At 48.6% G+C, this 27,571-nt stretch overlaps 1 protein-coding gene across 1 annotated transcript; it reads left to right on the top strand.

The window, feature by feature from the left end:
* Nucleotides 1–2,440: 2,440 nt before the first annotated feature.
* Nucleotides 2,441–11,611, top strand: LOC105989941 (proprotein convertase subtilisin/kexin type 9-like). The gene is made up of 10 exons (XM_013022212.1): nucleotides 2,441–2,582; nucleotides 2,716–2,720; nucleotides 2,802–2,946; nucleotides 4,893–5,089; nucleotides 5,708–5,891; nucleotides 6,228–6,401; nucleotides 6,660–6,808; nucleotides 7,670–7,838; nucleotides 9,345–9,529; nucleotides 11,411–11,611. Exons 1-10 carry the CDS (start codon nucleotides 2,441–2,443, stop codon nucleotides 11,609–11,611), a joined length of 1,551 nt encoding a protein of 516 aa, XP_012877666.1.
* The last annotated feature ends 15,960 nt before the right edge of the window (nucleotides 11,612–27,571 follow it).

The following is a 27,571-nucleotide window of genomic DNA, read 5'->3' as shown; positions in this document are numbered from 1 at the left end:
CCCCCGCACTGACGTTGTAAAGCTCGTTTTGGACATGACAACTTACAAGATTCTTATTAGACCTGAATTTTGTAAAATTTGGGGCCTTGAACTCAGGGCCTGGGTGATATCCCTTCATTTTTTTTCAGCTCAAAGGTAGTGCTCTACCACGTGAGTCACATCTCTACTTCCAACTTTTTGCTGGTTAATTAGAGATAACAACCTCACAGACTTTTCTGTAGGAAAGGTTTTGAACTGCCACCCTCAGATCTCAGCTGAGTAGCAAGGATTACAGGCCTGAGCCACTGGTGCCTGAATAACCACTTTCATAATACCTTCTCTCATCTTCTCTCCTGCAGGCCAATCTTGCCAGAGGAGGAGGCTGGACTTGACTGTGACTTACAGTCTCTAATCTCTATAGCTTTCAGTCCTCAAAATAAGACCAGATCTCCAGAGCTTCCCCCATCTAGGTCTCTGGTCTCCCCCGGCCTCCAAGCCTCTCTGCCCACATTTCCTTCTGCCTGTGCAGAGAGAGGCAGAGGAGGAGACCAGGAAAATAACTGTATGGGTGGGGGTGGGGGTGTGGCGTCCCAGTGTCACTGGGCTGGGGAAGGCAGTAAGGGCACCTGCCTGGGAGAGGATCAGAGGTTCTGACTGCACCCTGTAGTGTTAGGCAAGCCGGACACAGATGCCTGGAAACGAGTGTGCTAGGTAATTGGAGATGGAGTCTAGAGGACGTCTCTGCCCAGGCTGGCTTCACACCTTTAATGTCCTAGATCTCACCTTCCCAAGTAGATAAGAGGCTTGAGACACTGATGCCCAACTTTATTCATTTTTTCCTCCTTTACAGTCTTGGAATTTACACTCAGGGCCTCCTTCTTGGGAGACAGGTCCTTTACCAGTTGAGCCATTTACATAGTAGTTATTTTCAGATAAGCTCTCATGTTTATGCGAGAAATATGAGACCTATGCCACAATCCTCCTTGGTTTGGTTGCTGAGTAACTGCTAGCTATCGGTTGAGATGAGGTCTTGTGAACTGTTTGCCTGGGGTGGCCTTGTACCTGGATGCACTGGTCTCTGACTCACAGATAGCAGGTATTATTGATGTGAGCAACTATGCCGAGCCTTCCCTTCCTTCTTGTGTAAGTCCACCTTGAATTGAATTTAGGGCCATTGGTTCATCCTGGATGATCTTTCACTGGAAAGATCTCTTATCCAGATAAGGTCTGGTGGTGGTACTGGAATTGGAATCCAGGGCCTCACATTTATGAGGTTACCACTGAGCTACACCTCTAGCCTCCAGATAGGTCTAAAAGGATCTGTTCTGGGGCCACTAGTGACCACCACTCCTGCAGGTTTGAAGTAGACAGTCTGTTTCCTGTCCCCTAGGGATGCCCATGATGACTTTGTCCCTCCCTGGAGGAGTGGGGGACAGGGCTAGAGTCTTCTAGAGTCTTCTCAAGGGCTTAGCTAGAAGAGGCCATTTAGAAGCTGTTGGACTGGGACAGGATAGGGGAAGTACCATATGGTCAGCTATAATGTAGGCTGGGAGTATCAATGCTGTCCTTCATTAATAGAGAGACCAAGAGCACAGGTGACCAGCCTGTTTGTTATCCTCAAACCTAAACCTTGTAGAGAATGCAGATTAGAGGAGGAGGTTCTGTGGAGATGGTAGAACTTGGAGTGAGATGGCTCTAAATCACAGAAAGCCAGCAACCACCAGAAAAAAAGAGGACAAGGACACGGAGGCTTGTTATTCAGAAGCTTCAGAGGGAGGGTAGCATGGCTGATCATTTTATCTTGAATTTCTGGTTTCAAGAACTGCAGTTTGAGTTGGTCAGCAGGACAACCATAGAGCTTGTGCTGCTGTAATCCTGCCTCAAGAGAACCAGTAGTAGGAGCAGGTCACTGAGGCCCTGCCACCTGGGCTGCTCCCAGCCAATGACAGAGCTCAAGGTGGAGCTGGGCCATTTGAGTTGATAACAAGACCCAGGCAGCATGCTATTGGGGAGTTTCCTGATTCTCTCGATTTGCCACCTACATGGTTTTGGAGAGTCTCCTATCTCTTTTTTTTTTATTGTGAAAATACTGTACAGAGGGATTATAATGACATGGGCAAGATAATGAGTACATTTCTTATCAAGCATTATAGCCTCCTCCTTTGTTTCCCCTTCCCATCCCTTCCCATACTTCCCTCATCCCGTCCCCCACTCAATCCTCCCCACCCCATCAAAGTTGTAAAGTTCGTTCTCAACATAATGACTTGTACATCTCTTGTCTCACTGGCCTGGTCAGTAAAATATTCCCAATAGGAGCTAGTGGGAGGACTTTTCAAAGATTAAGTTCATGTACATTCCTTGAAACAGTGTGCATAATTGGTAAGCAGATCATGCCATCATTGAGACACATGACCACCTGTAACATCATCCTTCCGGTTCTTCTTTTCCTCATCTCGCACAAATGTCACTGTGGGAAGAGAGGGACAACCCCGTGGAGGTGTATCTCTTGGGCACTAGCATCGAGCCTAATCACATGGAAATTAAGGGCATGATCAACATCTCTAACTTTGAGAGAGTGCCTGAGGAGGAGTGGCAGAGCACCAGTGCGCCTGGGACACAGGTGAGCCATCCTTCCCCAGCCCATCCCAGAGGAAGATGAGGACCACCAGACCTGGAGCCCCAAGGCCACCCTCCCCAGCCATCACCATCCATTCCCAGGCCTCAGCTGTAGGCAAGGGAGGGTGGGCATTGCAGTCCATCCGGGGTCTGTTGGGAAATCATGGGGTAGATGGCTTTCTCATCTGGTCCTTGTGTTGGTGGAGCAGGAGGACAATTGTGAAAGCCATGGCACCCACCTGGCAGCTCTGGTCAGCGGCCAGAATGTTGGCGTGGCCAAGGACATCAACATACACAGCCTGCGTGTGCTCAACTGCCAAGGGAAGGGCACGGTCAGCGGCATCCTCATGGGTGAGTGGCAGCTCCCATTCTGTTGTCTTTCCATCTGGCCATGGGGGCAGGGGCTTCAGCCAGGGAGGAGCAATGACTCCAGACCCAAGAGGGCATGGTAGCCTCTGCCACAGAGTACCAGTGGTGGAGTGGCAGAACCCTCAAGGTTGCCAGTGCAGGTGGAGAGACTGAGGGCTCAAGGGAGCAGAGACCCAGCCCAAGTGAGCTCCTGTTCCATGCTCCTTCTCCATTCCATGTGCTCTGTGCTTTCAGAATTCTGTGTCATTTGTCATGTGGGCTTAGATCTCCACAGACCCTGAGGAGACAGAAAGGAAGCCAGTTTCCCCTCCAAGCATGGTGGGGCTCATTTCTCTTAGTTTGGCTCCATATGTCACCTTGGCTGAGCAGACTTGGTGGAGGAACCAGCAACCCATTGTCCAGAATGTCCCAGGTTTCTTCATCCACTGCATGGAGAGCAGAGGTGGGGCCCGGGTCTGAGAGGTCCTGCTGAGAGCCAGGCCTGTCATGGCCATGGACAGGGAACAAGGAGGGAGCTCTGCACAGAGCTGTGGTGGCCAATGGCTGAGCCAAGGGCTCTGGACGCCACACCTGGGGCTGGCAGGTGACATCCATTAACAGTTAGTGAAGCCAGTTAGAGAGGGCGACTTGTCCAGGCTCACAGAGAAGAAACTGGCTCACAGAGAAGATACTGGGTGGAGGCTGACTGACCTTCCCCAAGAGCCCAGGCCCCTAGTCAGATGCTCAACTGCATGGAGTCCAGAGGTACACACTGCCCCAAATCTTATTCACAGAGGCTCCAGCTTTGTGTTCCATTGCAGGCAGGGATCAAGAGTCCCTGGCTCATCCCAGTGACCCCTGTGCCTGTCTCATGCCTCTGCTGATTGACCTTGGCCTTGACCTTTGCTTCCCAAAGGTGATGAGTGGAGGGAAGGCTTTGATGCTGGGCCTGGCCCAGGGAAGAGCAGCCCCTCTTTGGAGTCTCAGTCATGGCATCACCCGGCCAGAGCAGGGCTCACACAGAGGAGCTGTCACCTCCACCGCAATCAGCAGTTCCTCTGTGCACAGTGACTGAAATGAGGTGTGACTGAGCACAGAGCTTTGCACACAGCAGCGGTCTAATAACTACAGCTGTGACTGTGCTTGTCACCCCCACTGCCATGCCCACTCCCCCTCCCTCCTCAGCAGCTGTCCTCTAGGCATGTGGCAGTAAGATTCCAACTCCTCCCTTGGCCACCGAGGCCCAGATCCAGGAGTGGTTAAGGGGTCAGTGTAGCGACACAAGTGTGTTGCCAGGAGCTGAGCATATAGGGTTGTTTGCTGCAGGTGCCTGGCCTAGGCAGGTTTAGAACCCAGGACTCCAGGTCATGCTGGATGGCCAGAGGCAGATCATAGTTGTGAGGGAGCCCCATTTCCCTAGGATGGCAGCCAGCTGCCCTTGGAACCCTGGAGACCTCCAGAGTACCTGTGCCTGTTTTATAATGGGGTTGACCGCTGGCAGCAGGCAGCCAGGACAGGCTCAGGTTCCTGTGGGTGGGATGCTCTAAGAGACACTGGAGCCAGGCCTAGAGTGTGGTGGGTGATCGTGAAGTCTGCCTTCATTCTCAGAACACCAAGCTTCCACCCAAGACCTGTGTCCTGGACAAGTGTAAGGACAGGTTGTTGTGAGCATCTTGTAAACAAGTCATCTAGAGAGGCGGGCAGGGGAAGACCAGGGGACTGGCCAGTTTGCAGCTGCAATCTGATTAATAACTCCCATGTGCACACACGGGACACATGTGTGTGTGTGTGTGTGTGTGTGTGTGTGTGTGTGTGAACTAAGATGCATTTCATACAACACAGGATCATCGAGTTGTCAATAATGAGCATCACTGCTGTTTTGGAGGGAAGGGGTTGGAGGAAGGAAGCGTGTCCCTCTCCAGGTAGTCATCTTGGCTTTGTTCTGTCAGGCTTGGAGTTTCTTTGGAAAAAGCTGGTCTCCAATCCCTCCAAGCGCATGGTAGTGCTGCTGCCCCTGGTGAGTGGGCACAGTCAGAGCATCAACGATGCCTGCAAGCGCCTGGCAAGGGCTGGAGCAGTGCTGGTGGCCGCTGCGGGCAACTTTCAGAGTGATGCCTGTGCCTACTCTCCAGCGTCGTCTCCTGAGGTAGGTGCCAGCAGGGCTTCCTGCTCACACGTCCTGCCTTGCAGGTTGTCAGAGGCCCAGCCTCCCCAAACCCCAGTGTGAGAAGGGTTTGGGCTAGTCCTGCCCTTCCTTTAAACCACATCCCTACCTTAACCCCACCCCCTCGCATCGAATCCTCCATCTGTGGCATGCCTCCCCTCCTGATTGACATTTGCAGAGCCACTGTTTTGTGTGGGGCTTGTCTGGCAGTACCAGGAAGAGGACACCTGTTCCACTTCCCCGATTTCTGGGCCCTGAAATGTGGGGAAGCTGCTTCACTCTCCCTCTTCCCCTGAGACTGGCCCAACAGGCCTACAGAGATGCTGAACTTAAAACCACCTGTACCCAGCCTGGCTGATTATGCTGTCTTCTTGATGACAGCATTATATGTTTAGTATTTGTCTCCCTATTATGTACATTATGCAAGGGGAGCACTGTCTATATCCTGTGGAAGTCCCGGAACAGGACAGGGTATCAGCTGTGCTCATGAGCCAGATTTTCCTCAGAAGGGGACATATGTGCATAGGGCTTAAACAGGTAGTATAGGAGTCGATCAGTCTGCCTCTGAAGCCTTTTCCTCAGCTCTTTGCCACATTCCAGGTCATCACTGTTGGAGCTGTCAATTTCCTGGACCAGCCTTTCACCCAGGGACCTCTGGGGACCAACTATGGCTCCTGTGTGGACATCTTTGCTCCTGGGAAAAGCATTGTCAGTGCTGACGAAGACTGTACCATTTGTTATGTAAGAAAGAGTGGGACCGCGCAGGCCGCTGCCCATGTGGCTGGTGAGTCACTACGCCACTGTCCTGGCTACCAGGATTCCAGTGGCCCCTTTGGCCAGATCCTCCATATGCCAGGCTCTGTGCAGGAGGACCAAATGGGCAGACCTGGTGGTAATGGTGCACTTTGCATCGCTGGGCTTTGGAGGGTGAACACAATGGCCAGTACCAAGTCCTGGAGGTAATAGGACAAGCTTTCACTAGGCAAGGGATTGCAGGTGGCTTCATTTTGGGAAGAGCACATGATGTGTGCATGTGTGTGCATTTGTGTCCTAAAAGGAGTTCCCAGCTAGGACGGAAGGCCAGGCCATCACCTTGTCTGACCTGTCCCTCCTCCATCAGGCATTGCAGCCCTGATGCTCACTGCCCAGCCAAACCTCACTGTGGCTGAGCTGAAGCAGAGGCTGCTCCACTACGCTACCAGCAATGCTATCGATGACACCTGGTTCCCTGTAGAACAGCGAGTCAAGACCCCCAACCTGGTGGCTGCACTGCCCCCAAGCACCCAGGAAACAGGTGAGCAGGACAGGTGGGTAGGTAGAGGCCAACATGGGGTGTGAGAGGCCCATGAGATGGTGACAGTCCCCAACCTGGTTGACAGAAGGACTGTCCTCCTCAGATAGGACTCCAGGCTCCACAGAATTGTTGTAACTCTATAGTTTTTCCTGAAAGTTTCATGTGGTATCTTAGTTTCTCTCCCTTACCTCGGGTTGAACCTTTTTCTGCCATCTCCTGGTGTTCCCTAAGAGCCTCCTTATCCTGTTCTTGTTGCAGGTGGACAGATGTTCTGCAGGACTGTGTGGTCAGAATCCAGGGGCCTCAGGCTGACACACGCTGCTGAGGCTCACTGTGACCCGGAGGAGGAGCTGCTGGGCTGCTCCAGTTTCTCCCAGAGTGGGAAGCGGCAGGGCGAGCGTGTGGGGGTGAGCTGCACACTCTGTGTGCCCAGTCCTCTGTCCTCTGGATTCCAATCCCTGTCTCGACTTCAAAGGCCTGGGCAGGGCCAGGTGCTCCTGGGGGACTCCGGACAGACAGCACCCTCATGGGCACAGGAGGGAAAAGACAGCGGTGGCTTCGGCTCTCTGCCTTGCCTAAAGCCATCTCTATGCTGGGTGTTTTTGTCTCATGCCTGTTGTTCTAATGCCTCGGGAGGCTTAGATCTGAGGATCTTGGTTCAAGAGCCAGTCCAGTAAATTTCATGCAGTTCTTATCTCCAACTAATCGTGAAGGGGCGTTGCAACTCTGCTGGTAGAGTGCCAGGCTTGAATGATAAAGCTGAGGGACAGCACCTAGGCCCTGAGTTCAAGTCCCAGTACTGACACACCCCTTCCTTCTCCTTGCCAACCAAGAACATCCACAACCAGGACCCTCAGGTTGGGATGACAGAGGCTCTGTGAGCTGAGAATTTCAAAGCTGCAGAATTAGGTGACGGAGTTCCCAGACCCTAGTTTTCCCTGGGAAGGGTATGGGGCCATGAAGGTGAGGTGGGTGAATATTTCTGTGCAGAAGTCAATGTGTTAGGGAGGTTTCTCAGGAGAGGCCAGGTGCATCAGGGAGCCCATAGGTCCTGTGCTGCTTTATCAGGTCTCCTTGTCTCCACTTGGAAGCCATTATCAGTGTTGGGAAGATTCATCTGAGCTGCTCATGGCAGCAGAGCCTGCCTGGGCCCAACCAGTGCTGAGGACTCAGGAGCCAGAACTTGTAGAAGGGGTCCCTCTCAGACCAGGTTCCCCAGTCCCTAAACCTGTTCACAGCAAGTTCCCATTTCTCTCTTGGACTCTCAGATCCTAGGAAACAGACGCGTTTGCCTGGCATTTGGAGATAGTCAGGTTTCTGCGGTGGCCAGATGCTGCCTGCTCCGCCGAGCCAACTGCAGCGTCCACACAGCTGCTCCCGCCTTGGTGGGGCTGAAGACCTACACCCACTGCCCGGATCCTGACCAAGTCCTGACAGGTAGGGGCTGGTCCTGCCAGGGTGAGTCAGAGGCACTACCTCCTGCTGGGCAGGAGCCTTGTCCCACACTTGGTCCCCATGAGTGTGAGCAACAGATTTAGGAGCCTCAAGATTCATAAGCCAGATGTACAGCTTGCATGCCATGTGGCCTTGGGTAGGTTCACCTCTCTCTCTGTTTACCACTCTCTTCCTCACCTGCCTCAGTGGCAGCGATGAGAGGGATGGCAGATGGGCTCCGGCTTGGGCACTGGGAGCTGTTTACCAGCTGTGTGGTGGGGAGTCATAGTTCAGGCCTGTCAGAAGTGGGGCACAGCTCAGGTTGATTCCAACTGCCACTCAGTAGCTGGCAAGTTCCTTCTCAGCCCTATGCTTTAGTGTCCTCATTGTGAATGCTCAGCTCTAATCCTGGGACAGTATGCTTTCTGGTGGTCATGGTTATTGGCCATTACTCTGAAGTCCTTTCTTTGGGCTAAGGACCTTCTGTCAAACTTGCCCAGGAAAGTGTCTGGAAGTCATGGGTGAGGGCTGCACTGAGGAGCTAGGCACTGTGGATCTTGGGCTATAGCCATGCTCAGAAGGTGCTTGGTACCAGGTGGGGCTTAAGGGGCTCTAGGAATTATCTTGAATCACTAAGTCAGGAGCTGATCTTGGACAGCTAAGCACTGGGGAGTCTAAAGGCTCTGGAATAGTAAGGGTCAGGTGGGGTTAAAAGCTGGCTGGATTAGGATTTGCAGCAGTCAGATGAGCCCAGTGTCTAGAGCCTTGTCCAGGACAAGAGCTCTATGTGGCTGCTGGCCTGGCAGGGAGCCTGGCCTTTGGCAAAGCTGGCAGAGCCACAGGCACTCACTGTGTAGCCCATGCCAAGTTCCATTTGCAGGTAAAGTGGCTGAATTCATTTCTTAAAGCCACGCAGCCGGGAGAGGGGCTCTGGTCCTGGCTACCATAACCCTAATGTGGGCAGAGCCTGGGTCCTGCATGAGCAGTACGGGGACTTCCCAGGTATTTCCTGCTTCAGCTAAGCAGCAACTCTGTGAGTCGATGGTATTGCTCTGGCTGTTTTAGCAAATAGGGAAACTGAGCCTTGATGAATTCCAGCAAGCCATCCACAATTTTACAGCCAGGTGCCCCTGATTTCCAAGCCCACAGATCCAAGCTCAGGCTGATCTTCTAGCTGGTGATGGATGGGGAAGGGACTTGAGGTGGGAGAGGGTTGTGGTGAGAAGTAGCTGAACATTTCTGGCCTGGGGATCCTGTCCCAGGGCTCCCCTTCTTTCGGGGAGAGGAGACCATGTGATTCCCAGGAAACTATGGCTCAGAGCAGTTGAGCTGCTCTCCCAAGGTCCTACAAGTCAGAGCTAAGCCACAAGTCCTGCTGCTCAGGCAATGTCTCTTCTACTCAGAGCTGCTCCTGGTTTTCCCTGGGTTTGGATCCTAAAAATAAAGTACGTGATTGAGGGAAAGGGTGTCTGGCATCCCAGTGTGTGAGCTGGCCCTCTTCTGTTCCAGGCTGCAGCTCCCATTGGGAGGTGGAGAATCTTGGTGTCTTCCCACATACCACACCCAAGAGAGGTACTAATCTGCCAAGGCGGTGCGCGGGACACAAGGAGGCCAGTGTCCATGCTTCCTGCTGCCATGCTCCGGGCCTGCAGTGTACAACGAAGAAGTACAGGCCTTTAAGCCCCTTGGAGAAGGTGAAGGATTGAGGTTGTGGGAGGTGGGGTGGAGATGGCTGGAGCCTGTATCCTCTTGGGGTGGTCAGTGCACAGTGGAGGATCTATGCACCTGTGCTGTGTGTGTGTGTGTGTGTGTGTGTGTGTGTGTGTGTGTGTGAGTGTTGTGGCTTGATTTTGTTTCTGTCCAGATTGGTAAGGTTTGCTCTCCAGGTTCCCTGTCCCACTTTAAGGATAGCACACATAAACAGGGCATAAAGAAATGCAGTGCTGGGCTGAGAATGTGGCTCAGTGGTAGAGTGTTTGCCTTGCACACACGAAGCTCTGGTTTCAATTTTCTCAGTACAAAGTAAACAGAAAAAGCCAAAAGTGGTGATATGGCTCAAGTGGTAGAGTCTTGAGCAAAAGAAGCTCAAGGACAATTCCCAGGCCCTAAATTCAAGCCCCAGGATTGGCAGAGAGAGAGAGACAGACAGACAGACAAACAGACAGACACACAGACACACACACACACAGACAGAGACAGAGAGAGAGAGAGAGAGAGGGACAGAGACAGAGAGACAGAGACAGAGGGAAACAGAAAGACAGAGAGAGACAGAGAGACAGAGAAACAAGAAATGCATAGCTGAATCTCAAAACAGTAATGTAATGCTGTGCTTGTTATACCTGCTACTTTTAAAGAAGAAGTAGGATCTCAGTTTGAGACCCACCTGAACAAAAAGTAAAGAAATAATATCTAAACAATTAAGCTGGGTATGCTGTACAACTGGACTAGCAGCTTGTGTGCTCTCTCTCTCTCTTTCTCTCCCTGTCTCTCTGTCTCCCTGTCTCTCTGTCTCTCTGTTGCTCTGTCTCTGTCTCTCTGTCTCTGTCTCTCTCTCTATGTCTCTCTCTCTATATATAAGTAGCATAAATAGAAGGATTGCAAAGAACTATAGAAAAAAGGGCCAGAGCTGTGACTCAAGTGCTAGAGAGCCTGCTTAGCATTCATGAATTCATACCCCAGTATTACCTTTAAAAAAAAAAAAGCAACCCAGTAGTCTGTACTCATACCTGTATGTCGAGCTACTCAGGGAGCCGAGATCTGAGGATTGGGGTTCAAAGCCTGCCAAGGCAGGAAAGTTTAAGAAACTCTTACCTCCAATTAACAGCCTCAAGAAGCCAGAAGTGGAGCCGTGGCTTAAGTCTAGATTCCTAACCCCAGGATTGGTGCTCTCTCTGTGTCTCTCTCTGTCTCTCTCTGTGTCTCTCTGTCTTTGTCTCTTTCTCTCTCTCCCTCTCACTGTCTCTCTCTCTCTCTCTCTCTCTCACTCTCTCTCTTACACACACACACACACACACACACACACACACACACACATACACACACACAGGGCTGGAATGCCTGAGCAACCATGGAAGGTTGGAGGAAGAAGGCAGATCTCTGAAGGGAGGGCAGGTCACACTTGGCCTCTTGGAGTCTGAGAGCTAGCCTCTAGAGGCCATGGCAGGAGGAGTTTGGGACCTGAGGCTGGCGGCTCTGGTCTGGGATGAGCTGCAACAAGGAGTGGAGGGCTGTTGCAAGGTCTTGTGGAGCTGCTGGGGGGATGGAGTTGCCATCACTGGGTGGGGAAGGCTGTGGGAGGTGTGGCTTGTAGGGAAGTGGGAGGTGGGAGGGGCTTTGGATTGTTGAGATGTCTGTCTGGACCCCAGTGTCCTGGTAGGCTGGGGCTGAAGCACCCTGAGGGAGTGGTGGGCAGCTTTGGACACAGCCCCCTTGGGGTGTGAGGGGCAGAACCAAGCCAGGTGCTGACAGTTTGGTCCCCACTGAGGGTTGCTGGGAGGGACAGTGTAGCAGGTGGCTTAGAGACCTGACCATGCATGCAGGACCTGGCCTTACTTGTCCTCCTTGGACTCTGGCAGGTCACCGTGAGCTGTGATGCAGGCTGGACCCTGACCAGCTGCCATGCCCATCCTGAGACCTCAGTCACCCTGGGAGCTTTCCCTGTGGACAACACCTGTGTGGTGAGGCACCAGGGTCCTGACGAAACAGGAAGGACCAGTGAGGAGTTTGTAATAGTCATCGCCATCTGCTGCCGCATCCAGCCTTCAGGACAAGCATAGAGTGGATGGAAAGACCTCAACCTGCCGGGTGGTGCTGACCAGGGCAAGACTGGGGTGGAGACTCTTGCCCTGAGAGAACTTGTTCCCATCTGAGTGCCCTTCTCTGGCAGAGTTACAGAATGGGCCCCCATTAGAAGCAAGGAAGGGTGGTTTGACAGCAAGCATGGTTCCTGGCAGACTTATGAGCAAAGTCACCTTTCATGTGCATTTGCCTCCAGGAGTTGATACCGGTCTGCAAGAGGCACTTGGATTGAGAGGAGCCAGTGTTAGCAGGAACAAATGAGGATGACTGGTGCTGGGGACCCCTCATGGTCTTCTCACTTTGTAGAAACTTCTTTGGAATTACTGATTGAGAGAGCCAGCCCAGCCAGGACAAGCGTGTCTCAGGAGACCATAGGGCCATGCCTCAATTTCTCCTTGCTATCCTTGCTCTACTCCACCTCCAGCTATGTCTCCGACTGGGAGCACCTGCAGGAGAGGCTGACAGATCATATCCCCATCCCTGCTTCTCCTGATCCCTCTTCTGCTCTACAGTGTATGCACTGGTTACCCATACTTTATGGAGCAAGATACAGGGCCAGAGAGGGGAGGGCCTGCCAGGCATACAGTGCGAAGTGAGGTGATATAAAGGGAGGTGGCAGGTTGGGCACCTTATTTCTGCGGGGGAACAGGGTGTGAAGGCAGCCAGAGCCTACTTGCTCTAGGGCTTCTCCCTGGGGGCATGGGCCTTCTCCTGTGGTGGTCTCACTCCTGGAATCTGGGGGAGTATGTGAGGGTGCAGGTGGCATGTGTAAGGATCAGCTGCCCACATGTGAATAAATATCAGAATGTACCAACACTTGTCTATTCTTTGGGTCTCTGTTGGCTTTATGTGTCAGTTCTGGGGCTTGAACTCAGGGCCTGAGCACTGTTCCTGAGCCTTTTTAATCTCAAGGCTAGTACTCTACCCCTTGAGCCACAGCTCTAGTTCCAGCTAGTTGAGTAGTTTACTTGAAGATATGAGTCTCACAGACCTTCCTGCCTGGGCTGGAACTGAGATCCTCAGATTTCAGCCTCTTGAGTAGCTAGGATTAGGAGCATGAGCCATTGGTACCCTGTTTTCTGTTGCCCTTTTATAGCAAACCAATTTTCTGACCTGTTTTGCTTTTGTGACTTGATATTTATTCTAGGTTTTGTAACCATTTTTATTTTTAGTTGTATTTGAGTGACAAGGAGAGTGCTTGGCTCAGCTGGGACTGGCAGGGAGACCAGGAGCTCCCTCTGGTGCTCATCTTACAGGATCACAGTGAATGTTGATATGTAGCCACCTCAAGACCTACACACAATTGTGGTGCCTCTTCCTAGCCCAAGTTCCCAACCCTTTTTCCATTCCAGGCCCCATCAAGAGCACTGGGCCTAGCACAGGGAATGGTCATGGCACTGCTGCTCACAAACCTGCAGATGCTTCTGAGTCATGATTACGGTTCTTGACTTGAACCAAGCTTGGCATGTGACTAGCTTTCCAACCATCATGCTGGCATGAAGTTACTCTTGGTGCCACACTGCAGCACAAGTCCCCTGCCAATGGTGGGATGGTATCTGCCAGGTCCACAAGATCCCAGAGAAGAACAAGGACTAATCATGATAAACCTACCTTCCTGGATGTCTTCTATTTTAGCCTGCAGTGATCTCTTCTGGCAGTAGGTGGCACTCTCAGGCAGGTTTCTGCACCAGATCTAGAGCCATATGAGTTAAGAGCTTTCCAGTTAGAGGAAAGGAAAGTTTCTGGCTTTTGGGAGACTCCAGGTGAGAAGAGTTTAGGAAAGGCTGGGGAAATACAATCCCTACAATTATCTACTGCTGTGTAAGGGACGCCTTACAAAACTCATTCTACTCATTTCAGCTGGAATTGAGTTATTATTGGGCAGTGGGTTCTATGTAGTTTGGAAGAACCCTTCTGCTAGGCCTCCTTATAGAATTCATGTAGCACATGGTATCTTTATCCATTTTACAAGATAGAGTTATCCCATTCAGCGTAGGAACTCCTGTCTCTAGCGAGTGTTGGCAAGTGTCACTGTTTTTAGACAATGTCTACCTCTATTCAACTAATGTATAAATGATGGTGCAAAACTCCTCCCAAACTCTCTTCTGAAAAATCAGAGCCAAAGGTGGGAAGTGCTCAATAGTCAAAGGTTAATCATGGCTCCAATGTGAGATCTCTATTTCCAGTTCCACTGCCCCCTCTGCTTGCTTGTTCTTGGAGGCCCAGGACTGACCCCAAGCCAGGTGGCTTGATACCTGTGCCTAAATAGCTTCCTACAGAGACTTGGTCACCATGAGTCAGGAGGAAGTGCCTGGCCTGCAGGGAAAGAAAGATCTCGAATAACACTAGGGAGAGGACTCAAGCGAGCAACCCAGGACACAAGGAATGAGAACAGAAGGAAGACTTTATAGGAGCAGGCAATGGGGGAGACATGATTTTTACTTGGGAGAGCCAAAGCTCCAGGGAGGATGTCTATAGACCATTAGCCTGAGTTTGGCATCTTTGCTTGACCTTTAAAAAGGAGTCTGGGGTAGAGGAAAGATCTCAGAGGGACCAGGACACCCACAGATCCTTACTGCAGAGTGGCCCTGACCACCCAGCCAGAGCAGAGTGTGGGAAGGGAGCATAGCTTCACCTAGGGCCGCGCCTCAGACCCTTGTGATCCGGCTCCCCACATGTACCTATTGTGGTATTTGGAAAAAAATGTCTGAGAGACTAACTCACTCATTTTTGGAAATTTTTTTTATGCTCTTACAAGCTAAGATCTCTTGTTCACATGAACGAAGCTTAGAATTAAGATTCCTCCTTAGTTTACTACTTTCTTTTGGACTTTTATAAACAGAGGTATCAGAGGAAAATTCCAGTCTGCTGGTTCAGAAGCTCAGAGGTCTGCACAGGCCTCCATGTCAGCAGGGAGGGAAGGGTGAGCCACATGCGCCTGATGGCTCGTGCTCTAGGTCTTTCAACTTTTGTCAGTGGCCACACCAGTCTGCCAGGAGAGCTGTGGGCAAGCTGCTCACAGGGTGCTTGCTCATCTGTCCCAGGGTACCTGCAGGTCCCACGAACAGCCTGGACTCAGGGAGCTTCTCCAGTATGTTGTGCAATTCCTGCTTGATTTGCAGACTTTGTGAAAGATTATAAAAACGTCATCCAAAAATTGGCAGTAAAAATGACAACTCTTCCAAGGCAAGCCTGTCACAATTGTCACTTTGTGGTAAGACATTAAAAACAGTCCTCAGCAGGTTTGTTGACTGCAGCCACAGGAATTGGGGTGGTTGCTGGTAAAGCAGAAATGATGCTCATTGCAGCAACAACATAACAATGAATCAAAGCGTAGAGTGGACAGCGATCCTGATGTGGCTTCCCATGAGGAGAGACGGCAGGTACAGGGGTGGAGGGCATCATCGTTTCCATAGGAAATAAGGGACTAGAAGTGGCCATTTCACTCCTGAATTTGGCTCCTGAGTGCAGTTGCTGGCGACTATAACCCAACACATATCACCGCCAGCATTTCAATGCATGTTTCACACAATCTTTCAGCAAGAATGAGTGTGCAGAGAAGTGGCGGGGGGGGGTGGGGTAGGGTGGGGGTGAGATCTAGTAGAGAGCATGGAACCTTCAGGAATTCAAAATCAACTTTAGAATGTCACATTCAAAAGTATAAGAACATTGGAACCACACCAAATCCTTCACTCATCTGTGTGCTTTGGAGGCACAGTTCTCTTCAATGCAAAAAGTATAAGAACATTGGAACCACACCAAATCCTTCACTCATCTGTGTGCTTTGGAGGCACAGTTCTCTTCAATGCTAGTCTTCCATCTCCTGGGTGTGGGCTTACACAATTAAACTAGAGCTCATGGACCACAAGGGACTTTTGCAGGGGACCCACTGTCTCCTATTCTAAGGGCTATTCTAAGTGCACAGCAGGGAAGTTGTCACCTCTGTCCTGTGACCCCACAGATGTAAAACAACCAGAAAGGCACTTTGGGACTGGTTGGGCCCCTTTGACTTGGCAACTCTGGCTGACAGTGGTAATCGGGCACTTCCCAAGGCTCCCAAGCTCTGCACACACTGAGTGGGAAATATGGCAGAGCATGCATCTAAAGCTGAAAGAGGGCTGAAACTGAGCCATTCAACACACAAAAGGTACACAATACAGGAAAGGTCTGTTTCCACTCTTTCCCCACTGCCCTGGGCTTCTGAACCAGCTGCATCAGGAGAATGCTACCTAACTGTAACTTTTAAAAATTATCTTTAAGTAGTTTTACAAAGAAGTTCCTATTCTACAAAACAGTATATGAGTACAAAGTGTCGGACAACATTGTCACCCATTTTTCTTAACCCATGCCTTCTCTCACTTTTTTTCTTTAATTGAGATTAGGGGATTACATAAATGTCACATATTTCACAGTATTGTGGAATAGTGATACTTAGAGTCACAAACACATTTTCACTTTCATAAGGCAAATTGTCATGATCATGGTCTATACAGTTTGTGACTTCTATGAACTTTGACAATACAAGTTATTTTTTCAGGGGATGTTTACATTTCTTTCCTTCTGCTTAGTGTAGGCTGTTCCTACTTATTCTATTCCTCCTCTTGGCTTCCCTCTGTTGCATGCCTATATCTACCATCTATATGGTCTAGAACATGGAGTCATTTAGCAAAGCTGTGACAAAATGGGTGGCTGTCCTTTGTTTCTTGAGTCCTGTTACTTTGCCATATCTTCTTGTATTTTGGCTTTAGTAGCCACATATCAAGGAGACCATGTGCCATTTGTCTCTTTGTTCTTGGATTACTTTGCTCAAAATAATCTGTTCTAGTTCCATCCATTTCCCTGCAAATGCCATTATTTTGTCCTTTCTAATGTCTATGTAATATTCCATTGTATATAGGTACCACAATTTTTGGATCCACTAATTAGTAGTGGGCATCTGGGTTGTTTCCAAATCTTGGCTATTGTGAACAGGGCTGCAATAAACATGGAGGTGCACGTGTCTTTGTATCCTGGTTCCTGTTGTTCTTTGCCATTTTTAGCTCTTCTTCTGTGAAGTCTCTCTTTAGTTCCCTTGCCCATTTCATGATTGGTTTGTTAGATTTGTGAGGGATTAGTTTCTTGAGTTCCCTGTATATAATGGATATTAGACCCTTGTCTGATATTTTGCTGGTAAATATTTTTTCCTAATGAGTTGGCTGTCTTTCTAGTTTGGTTGTTATTTCTTTATCTGTGCAGAAACTTTATTTTAAGGTAGTCCCATTTGTCCAGTCTCTCTCCAATTTGTTGTGACCCTGGGAGTCTGTTCAGGAAGTTTCTGCCTGTTCCTTTAAGTTCAAGTGTCTCTCCTACTCTGTCCTGCAGTAGTTTCAGAGTATCAGGTTTGATGTTAAGGTCTTTAATACATTTTGAGTTTGTGTTAGTGCATGGTAATAGGCTAGGGTCCACTTTCATTTTTCTGCAGGTGGCCACCGAGTTTTCCCAGCACCAGTAATTGAAGAGGTTATGATTCTTCCACTGTATGTCTTTGGCTCCTTTGTCAAATATCAACTGACTGTACATATGCGGCTTTATTTCTGGGTCCTCTAGTCTGTTCCATTGGTCTTCGGGTCTCTTTTTGTACCAGTACCAAGCTGTCTTTATTATTATGGCTCTGTAGTAGAACTTGAAATTCAGTATCGTGATCCCTCCTTCATTGTTTCTGTTGCCTAGAATTGCTTTGGCTATTCTAGGTCTTTTGTTGTTCCATATGACCTTTTGGACTGTTTTCTCTATTTCAGTAAAGTATGTTATTGGGATTTTAATGGGAATTGCATTGAACCTGTATATCAATTTTGGCAGTATGGCACTTTCACTATGTTAATTCTGCCTATCCAGGAACATGGGAGATCTTTTCATTTCCTGGTATCCTCTATGATTCCTTTATTTGGGCTTTTATACTTTTCATGAAATAGATCCTTTACATCTTTGGTTAGGTTAATTCTTAGACACTTTATTTTTTGTGTTTTGAGGTTATTGTGAATGGAATTGTTTCCTTGATTTCCCTTTCTACTTGTACATTGTTGGTGTACAGAAAGGCACCTGATTTTTGTGGGTTAGTTTTGTATCCTGCTACTTTGCCAAAGTTGTTTATAAGCTCTAAGAGTTTGGGGATGGAGCCTTTGGGATCGTTAAGGTATAAAATCATGTCATCTGCAAAAAGAGATAGTTTAATTCTTCCTCTCCTATGCAGATCCCTTTAATGTCTTTTTCCTGCCTTATTGCTCTGGCTAAGGATTCCAGAACTATATTGAATAGGAGTGGAGGGAGTGGGCATCCTTACCTTGTTCCTGTTTTTAGGGGAACTGGTTGTAGTTTTTCCCCATTAAGTATGATATTGGCTGTTGGTCTGTCATATAAAGCTTTTAGTGTTTTAAGGAATGTTTCTTCTATTCCAATTTTTTCCAGAGCTTTTAACACGAATGAATGTTGAATTTTATCAAAAGCCTTTTCCGTGTCAATGGAGATAATCATGTAGTTCTTGACCTTGGATCTGTTGATGTGATGGATTATGTTTATTGACTTATGTATGTTAAACCATCCCTGCATCTCTGGGATGAAGCCTACTTGGTCATAATGTATGATTTTTTGATATGTTTCTGGATTCTGTTGGCTAGAATTTTATTTTGGAGCTTTGAAAATGTTCACCAAAGAGATTGGTCTGTAGTTCTATTTTTTGTTGGGTCTTTGCCTGGTTTGGGAATGAGTGTGATATTGGCTTCATAGTATGAGTTCGGGATTATTCCCTCTGCTTCTAATTCTCTGAAGAGCTTGAGGAGTATGAGTATTAGCTCCTCTTTAAAGGTCTTGTAGAATTCCGTAGTAAATCCATCTGGTCCAGGGCTTTTCCTTGTTGGATGATTTCTGATTGCTTCCTCTATCTCGTTGTAGGTTATTGGCGTATTTAATTGATTTATTTCTTCTTGGTTCAGTTTGGGCAATTTGTATTTCTCTAAGAATTCATCCACTTCTGCTAGGTTTTCCTTCCTTTGTGAGTATAGAGTCTGGAAATATTTCTTTATTATTGTTTGGATGTCTTGGATGTTTGTTTTAATTTTTCCTGTGGCATCTTTGATCTTATTGATTTGGGTCTCTTCTCTTCTTTTTTAGTTAATCTTGCAAGTGGTCCATCAATTTTCTTGTTTTTCTTTTTAAAAAAACAGGTTTTTGTTTTATTAATTTTATTTACACTTTTCTTAGTCTCTGTCTCATTAATTTTAGCTCTTATTTTGGTTATCTCGCTTGTCTAGTGACCTTAGGTTCAAGTTTTTCTTGTGTCTGTAGCAGTTTTAGTTGCATCATGAAATTGTTTATTTGGTCTGTCTCTGTTTTCTTGATGTGCACACAGAGCAATAAACTTGCCCCTCAGGACTGCTTTCGCTGTGTCCTGTAGGTTTCTTTGTGATGTGTCATTTGCATTGAATTATAGGAACTTTTTAATTTCTTCTGGGACCCATGTGTTGCTCAGCAGTGTGCTATTTAATTTCCATGTGTTTGAGTTTTTTCTACTGAATGCCTGGTTATTGAGAACTAATTTGATTCCACTATGGTCAGATAAAATACAGGGGATTATGTCAATCTTCTTGTATTTGCTGAAATTCTTTGTATGAACTAAAATATGATCTATTTTAGAAAAAGTTCCATGGGCTGCTGAGAAGAATGTGTACTGAGTTATTGTTGGGCAGAAAACTCGGTATATGTCAGTTAAGTCTGTTTGAGATATGAGTTTATTTAATTCAGAGACTTATTTGCCAGTTCTTTGGTTGGTGGTCCTGTCCTTTGGTGAGAGTGGAGTATTTAAGTCTACCAGTATTATTGTATTTGGATCCATCATTTCCTGTAAATCGGAGAGTATTTGCTTAACATATTTGGGTGCACCACTGTTTGGGGTGTATAGATTGACAATGGTGATGTGCTCTTCTTGGGTTGTTCCCTGTATTATTATATAGTGACCTTCTTTGTCTTTTCCTAGTGATTTTAGTGTAAAGTTTATTTTATCAGATATCATAAGGCAGCTCCTGCCTTCTTGCTGGGGGCATTTGGACGGTAGATCTTCCTCCATCCCTTCACTTGGAGTTTGCTTTTATCTTTGGTTGTTAGGTAGGTCTCTTGAAGACAGCAAATTGATGGATCTTGTTTTCTGATCCAATCTGCAGTTCTTTTTTCTTTTTGTCAGTCATGGGGCTTGAACTCTGGGCCTAGGCGCTGTCCCTCAGCTCTTCAGCTCCAGGCTAGCAGTCTACCACTTGAGCCACAGTGCCACTGTTCTTTTTCGTTTGATTGGTAGATTGAGTCCATTAATAGTTATGGTTATTATAGAGAGGTCTATTATATTTCCTGTCATCTAACTGTAACTGTTACAGTTACCTTGCCCCACCCCAACTTTGTGCCATCTTTAGAATTCAGAGCATTCACCTTTACCTCATGCAGAGGACTTCCAACCCTTAACTCCTGACTATAAATTTGGCCCTGAACAAAGGACAGGCTCCATTTTCTGCTCTTCCATGGGAGAGGGGCCTTGTCAGCATCAGCTGGCAATAAACTGGTTCTCCTGATCGTAGGTGTGTCTGTGTGGTTTTCTGGGATGGGGTTTACAGAAAATACCTTCAAGAGTAAAGTAAACATTCCAATTTTGATCCTGATAGCTTTTCCTCAAGGTTCAAGACTAAGCCCAGATCTCAACCAGACCCATGGGCAACGTATATGGAGAGAGAGACACATATTAAATACAAAGGTCCATGTAAGCACAATTCTTCAGCCACTACTTTACAGTGAAAAGGGTTTTTTCCACATATCTTTACATCATTTTAAATGGGATATTCCTACTCAATATTACTGTAATTTTAAAATTTTCCCCACACACCAAAAGGCAGTTCGTCTTTCTCTCATAAAATATAAAACCAAAGGAGTTTCTCTTGTGGCAATGAAGACAAAGCCACCGCTTACCCCTCTCTTGTGTGTTCATGGGACACGAGCTTGGCAGCAGCTCTGTTTCCTTAGTCTCCACACAAGTGTCAATCCACATGCGGGACTCTGGTCCACTTGCTGGAGTTTGCCTGCCAACATCTCCCAACCCTCTAGGGGCCAAAGAAAGCTTTCCTTCAGAGCACATGGTCCTCCAGAGTCACACTTTCCCAGCTCTCCAGGTTCCTCTAAGGGCTTTGAGGATGAGATTCTGGTTTCTTGAGGTGCTAAGCACCCAGTGTTGTCAGGATCTAGGCACAGACTTCTAAGGGTCAACATCATCAAGGTCATTTCTTAATTCATTAGTCATCATGGGAAATTCTGATCCCTGAGGCAAAGAACAAGAAATTAAGGTTATTATAGTTAAAATGAAGGGAGAGATTTTCTACACCAAGTCCCTTATCTGTGTTCTATATGTCTACATCTAATCAATTAACTCTATATCTCTTAAAAGGTAATGAAAAGAGGCCAGTTGTAGTCCCTGAGGCGAGGTCTCCCCACCATGCCTCCTGGCATCATGGGGAGCCTGGCAGGCCAGGAGCCCACAATAACTGAGGAGTGACCACCAGGATGGCCCACGTGTACACGGAAAATGGAGCCTCAGCTTAGAGTCAGGGTCTGCTTACGAGTCTGAGACCCTGTGCCCCTCCATGGAACTGGTCTCCATTTTGCCCTCAAACCCTGTGCTTCCTTTTTAGACATAAAGTAAAGGGAACACAGGACTGAGAGGCAGACTTGGGGTTGGACCCCAGCTCTGCTACTGAATTTATGGTGTGAGAGCTCCGCCTTGTTCTCTATGAATGGATAGAGGGAGCCTGAAGGGCTCTTGGTGAGATGCATGGGCATACCCAGGGCACACTGGCCAGGGGAGGACATTGAGGCTGGCTGAGTGGATTGATGCCCACTTGCCTTGCCTTCCCTTCCCTGCCCTTCCCTTCTCTTCTCTTCCCTTCTCTTCTCTTCTCTTCTCTTCTCTTCTCTTCTCTTCTCTTCTCTTCTCTTCTCTTCTCTTCTCTTCTCTTCTCTTCTCTTCCCTTCCCTTCCCTTCCCTTCCCTTCCCTTCCCTTCTGTTCCCTTCTCTTCTCTTCTCTCCTCTTTCCCCTCCTCCCCCACCCTCGCCTGGTCCTCAGCCCCCATCCCACTAAGTCAGGCTGTGGGAGGAAGCCACCTATGACCAGTGCCTACCCAACTTCAGTCACATCCAGATGAAGGTCATGGGCTACAGCGAAGACCCCTGCCCGCTGCTGACCCCTGAGCTGAAGTTGGGAGTCAGTGGTGGAGGAGAGTGTGGCCCTCATGATGCTCAGAGCTGAATAGAGGCTGCCATGGTTGTCCACAGGAGTTTGGACAAGAACGAATGGAAGGAACTCAAACTCAAGGTAGGTGAGTGTGCAAAGGAGGGGAGGGCTGTTGGGTCACTAAGGGTCAGAGGCACTTGGGAGTAAGGAGCAGGCAGCAGGGGATGTGGGACATGAAGGCAGCAGCAAACACATGAGCAGACTCATGGGTCAGAGGAGCCTGGCTGTAAATCCAGCTCTATAGCTCTGTCAACTTGGCAATTCTCTTACTCTCTGAAGCCTCAGTTTCCCCAAAGGAATAGTCATTCCCACTACCCAGCTGTGTTGTGAGGCTTGGGAAAATGCATTTCCAATGCCTGGCACACAGTAGGTCCATGCTTTCTCTGGATGTTTGTCATGAGTGCTGGAGGACAAGGAAGCAGAGGACGTGAGTCCACTGCTGTCAACCTCCCAGTGACCACAGGCCAGGCTGTCCCCCTGCACGCCTGTGTCTGCTTGCTTGTGACTGAGCTCCTGACTCATCCACTTGTTTACTTATTCCACTGTTAGAACCTGGCACAAGCTCCCTTCTAGGCCTGCCTGGCCTCCAACTGCTGTAACTCTAGTCTTGTGGAGGCAAACAGAGGAGATAACAGAGGGATTCTTGGGGTGACAAGTGTTGTGAGGGACCAGAGAAGGTGGATGGCTGGAGATATGGATGACTGGAGGTATAGTCTGCACAGTAATCTAACAGCCCTGTTTTGAGCACCTACCACAGGCCGGGCATTGTGCAATGTGCTTTGCACATTGTTATCAGCTATGACTCTCTGAAACAGGCTCAGCAGTGCATATACTTATTTTTCCTCACCTTACGGGGAAGGGAACTGTGTCTTGGAGATGTAAACTTTCTCTCTTCAGGCCTTGCAACTAGTGGCTGTAATCAGGACCCAGGCAATCTGACTCAGGGCTCTTGATCTCCTTGTTTTTTGCCTTTGTAGCGCCCCCCCCCCGCCTGTCCCTTGGCCCCTGCACCCTTGGCCTCCTTCAAAGATGACCTAGACATTTTCTTCAGAGAAGTCAGCAGAGTTACTTCATCTTCAGCTGATGAAGGCTGAGGATGAGGAGCCGTGCCCTGGGCCACAGTGGTCCTAGGCCCACATGGGCTTACTGTACTGCTTCCATGACTTTGCCCTAATCGATGACACCCCCACATTGGATGACACAGTCCCAGAGAAGCATGTTCAGGATGCAGCCTGGCCCCAAAGCTGGCAGCCATCTCTGAGGACAAAGGAGAAGAAGGATGCTCTAGTCCCAGGCCCCTTAGAGCCTAAGGAGCAAGAGGAAGACTTGTACTATGAGCCGCCAGACAGGCAGGAGAACCCCCATTTTGACAAGGAGCGTGGCTCTGAGCCTGAAATATGGAGCTATAGTGATTCTGCTCCCCCATTTCCAGCCTGGTAACTCTGCTAACCCTAAGTGACCTGACAGAGCCTCAGTTTCCCAATGTGCCAAGTGGGAGTGGATGGAGGGTCAAAGGAGACAGATGATGGGCTGGAGAATTCTGTGAACTGTAAAGGAATCCATGGGGCAGGGGAGACGTCGACTCTTCAGGGACCATTGCTCTTCCAGTTGTTAGCTTTTTTCCCCACATTCTTGAAGGTCCAATGAGATTTTCTGAGATTTTTCAGCAGCTGAATTCTCAGAAACCCTTTCTAGTCTCCTTGAAGATGGCCTGGGATGGGACCCCTCTGTGGTGCTATCAGGGCCCTGGTCCCTCATGAAGGCCTCACAGGTCCCTTCTTAATCCCTTTCAATCCTATGATGTGTGGTGTGATCCATCCCACTCAGAGCTGACTGCATTTCCTCCTGGTCCTGTCCCTTCTGGGGCTCCCATGATCCTCTAGTGGGATGCATGACTGACCTCTGCAGATTCTCGACTTCATTCTTGGACAACCCGCCCCCCAATCCACACACACACACTCATTCTACAACATTCTATCCTTATTCTGCTGCCCATGCCCTGGCCTAGCTGCCCTTCTCTATCAAGACGTCATTTTTCCAGTAGTAGCAGAGATTACTCTCCAGGCATTTCTGGTATCCCAGCTTCCTTGAATAAGGGAGTCCTCACTTCTTGAGTTCTCCTGGGGACAGGCCCATTTCTCACTGTGGCTTGCCTCCTGCCTCTTGCCTATGGTGCCACCTCAACCTTACTTACCTCAGTCTCCAGAGTTCCAGAGTCCTAGAGTTGGTGACCCCTGAGCATGTGTAGAACGCACCAGACCCCTCAGACAATGCCACCCCCTTGAGTTCCCAAATTTTATACTCACAGCCCCTTGACTCTCCAGCATTCACCTTTCTTTTTTCTTTGGTCTTTTCCAGTGCTTGAATTCAGGGCCTGGGCCCTTTGCCTGAATTTTCTGCTCAATGTAGAGCTCTACCACTTTGAACCACAGCTCCACTTGCAGTTTTCTGGTGGTTAATTAGAGATAAAAGTCTCACAGTCTTTCCTGCATGGGCTGGCTTTGAACCATGATCCTCATACCTCAGCCTCCTGAGTTGCTAGGATTGTAGACACGAACCACCAGGGCTTGTCTCACATTTTGCTTCCTTCTTTCTTTCCCTCCTTCCTTCCTTTCTTCCTTCCTTCCTGTCTTTTTTCCTCCCTCTCTCCTTTCCTCCCTCTTTCCTCCCTCCTTTTTTCCTTTCTTTCCTTCCTTCTTTCCCCCCCCCTCCTTCTCTCATCTCTCTCTCTCTCTTTCTCTTTCTTTCTTTCTTTCTTTCTTTCTTTCTTTTGTTCCTTCCTTTGTTTTCTTCTCTCTTTCTTTTTGCTTTCTCCTTACTTCCCTTCTTCCTTCTTTCCTTCCTGTCTTCCTTCCTTTTTATTTTTTTGCTGGTAACAAAGATTGAACTCAGAACCTTGTGCTCTCACTTGTTTTTTTTGGGGGGGGGTCCAGTCGTGGGGCCTGAACTCTGGGCCTGGGCGCTGTCCCTCAGCTCTTCAGCTCAAGGCTAGTGCTCTACCACTTGAGCCACAGTGCCACTTCCAGCTTTTTTCTTTCTTTTTGCTTATGTGGTGCTGAGGAATCGAACCCAGGGCCTCATGCATGCAAGGCAAGTGCTCTACCACTGAGCCACCTTCCCAGCCCTCACTTGGCTTTTTCATTCATAGCTTCTACTTGAGCCACATCTCCACATCAATAGTTTCCTGGTTAATTGGAGATAAGAGTCACATAGAAATGTCTTTCCAGGCTGGCTTTGAACCTTGACCCTCAGATTTCAGCCTTCTGAGTAGTTAGGATTACATTTATGAGCCATCAGAACCTGACTGAATGTTAACATTACTCAATGGCCTGCAGACATTCCAAAGCCAGGCAAGAAGGCTTCAGGACAACATCACAGCTTCCCTGAGACCACGTATGCCTGGGGTCATTGAGGGGTCAAAGAGCCTGAGCAGCTGGTGCAGGTCTTGCTGTCACTGTCCATGGCCTTCTAGTCCCCCTGCTTCCTGTGGACTGGGCAAAGCCCTGGGCAGCCAGCCCTGAGCTGGGCCTGGTGCTGCTGACCCATAGCAGGTCTGCACACTCAGCATTCTGCCATGGCTGCCTCAGAGTGGAGCCCTTTACCTGGGCTGGGCCTCTGCATGGAGGGGGGGTCCCCACCAAGGGAGGGAGATGCCCTGTAATGTATCCAAAAGGGCCTGTTCCCCCTAGATCACACCCTCCCCTCCCCGGGCCATTTCTACCTCCTCTGTACTGATGAGACCCAGGGTGGGCGTCCCTGCTCGTGCCCAGGTCATGGTGAGGGGAGGTGCGGCCTGTTCCTGTGCTCTGCTGGCCCAGGTGGGGCACCTGTGACCCCATCAGAGAAGGCCCGCACCAAGGCCTGAGATAAAATCCCTGTCAACATGGCAAGAGTCGCCTTTATTTACCTGCAAATTAACTTCTGTGAAACACCTATGCTCTCAGGGCAGGGTGAGTGAGCAGCATGCCTGTGGGGCAGCGGCCACAGCCACAGTGGTATGAGAGTGTGATGGTGTGTGGCGTGACAGTGTCTGGTATGTCCTCTGATGGTGTATGGGTGTGATAGTGTACGGTGTGAAGTGTGATGGTATGACTGTGTGTATTGTGATGGTGTAATGTGTGACAGTGTGTGATATGATGGAGTGTGGTGTGATGGCTTTATGATGTGACTGTGTGGTGTGATGGTAGGATAGTGTGTAGGATGACAGTGTATGGTGTGACCTGTGATGGTGTGAGAATAATGGTATAACTGTGTGATGTAACAGTGTACAGTGTGATGGTATACTTTGTGACAGTGTTATGGTATGTACTATGACAGTGTATGGTATGATATGACAATGTAGTGGCATAGGAGTGTGGTTTGATAGTGTATAGCATGACTGTATATGGTGTAAAGGTGTAATGGTATAAAGGTATGTGATATGATGTGACGATATGCAATGTGATGGTGTAAGGTGTGATGGTATGCAGGTGTGATGGTGTGGGTGTGATGGTGTGATGATATGGTGTTATGATGTGATGGTATGGTGGTGTGATTGATTGTATGGTAGTGTGGTGGTATGGTTGTGTGATGGTGTGGTGGTGTGATTGTATGGTGGTGTGATGGTGTGGTGGTGTGATTGTGTGGTGGTGTGCTGGTGTGGTGGTGTGATTGTATAGTGGTGTGCTGGTGTGGTGGTGTGATTGTATGGTGGTGTGATGGTGTGGTGGTGTGATGGTGTGCTGGTGTAATGGTGTGGTGGTGTGATGGTGTGATTGTATGGTGGTGTGATGGTATGGTGGTGTGATGGTGTGGTGGTGTGCTGGTGTGCTGGTGTGATGGTGTGCTGGTGTAATGGTGTGGTGGTGTGATGGTGTGATTGTATGGTGGTGTGATGGTATGGTGGTGTGATGGTATGGTACTGTAATGGTGTAGTGGTGTGATGGTGTGGCGGAGTGATAGTGTGTTAGTGTGATGGTGTGTTGGTGTCATGGTTTCATGTTTATGTGTACAGTGTGACAGTATAATGGTTTGATATTATAAAGGTATATGGTGTGATGGTGTGTGATGTTAAGAGTATGCAGTGTGACATTGTATGGTGTGATGGTACAGTGGTGTGCTGGTATACACTGTGATGATATATAGTATGACAGTGTGTAGTGTGACAGTATGATAGTAAGATAGTATGACAGTGTGTGGCCTGAGAGTGGGTGATGGTATGATGGTATGAATAAACAAAGGAAGGAAGGAAGGAAGGAAGGAAGGAAGGAAGGAAGGAAGGAAGGAAGGAAGGAAGGAAGGAAGAAAGGAAGGAAGAAAATGTGACCCAGGCACTAGTGGTACTAGTAGCAACTCAGGAAGCTGAGACCTGAGATCATGTTTCAAAGCCAGCCTGGGCAAGAAAGTCCATGGGACTCTTATCTCCAATAAACTATTTGGGGAAAAAAACAGAAGTGGAGTTGTGGTTCAAGTGGTAGAATGCTAGCCTCGAATAAAAATAAAACTCAGGGACAATGCCCAGGACCAGAGTTCAAGTCCCAGATCCAGCAAAAAAAAAGAAAGAAGGAAGGAAGGAAGGAAAGAAAGGAAGGAAGGAAGGAAGGAAGGAAGGAAGGAAAGAAGGAAGGAAAGGAAGGAAGGAAGGAAAGAAGGAAAGAAGAA

Source organism: Dipodomys ordii, unplaced genomic scaffold, assembly GCF_000151885.1.
Source record: "Dipodomys ordii isolate 6190 unplaced genomic scaffold, Dord_2.0 Scaffold61, whole genome shotgun sequence".
Classification (NCBI taxonomy): Eukaryota; Metazoa; Chordata; class Mammalia; order Rodentia; family Heteromyidae; genus Dipodomys; species Dipodomys ordii.
Note: the sequence above shows the minus strand (reverse complement) of the source record. Positions and strands in the feature narration are given on the sequence as shown.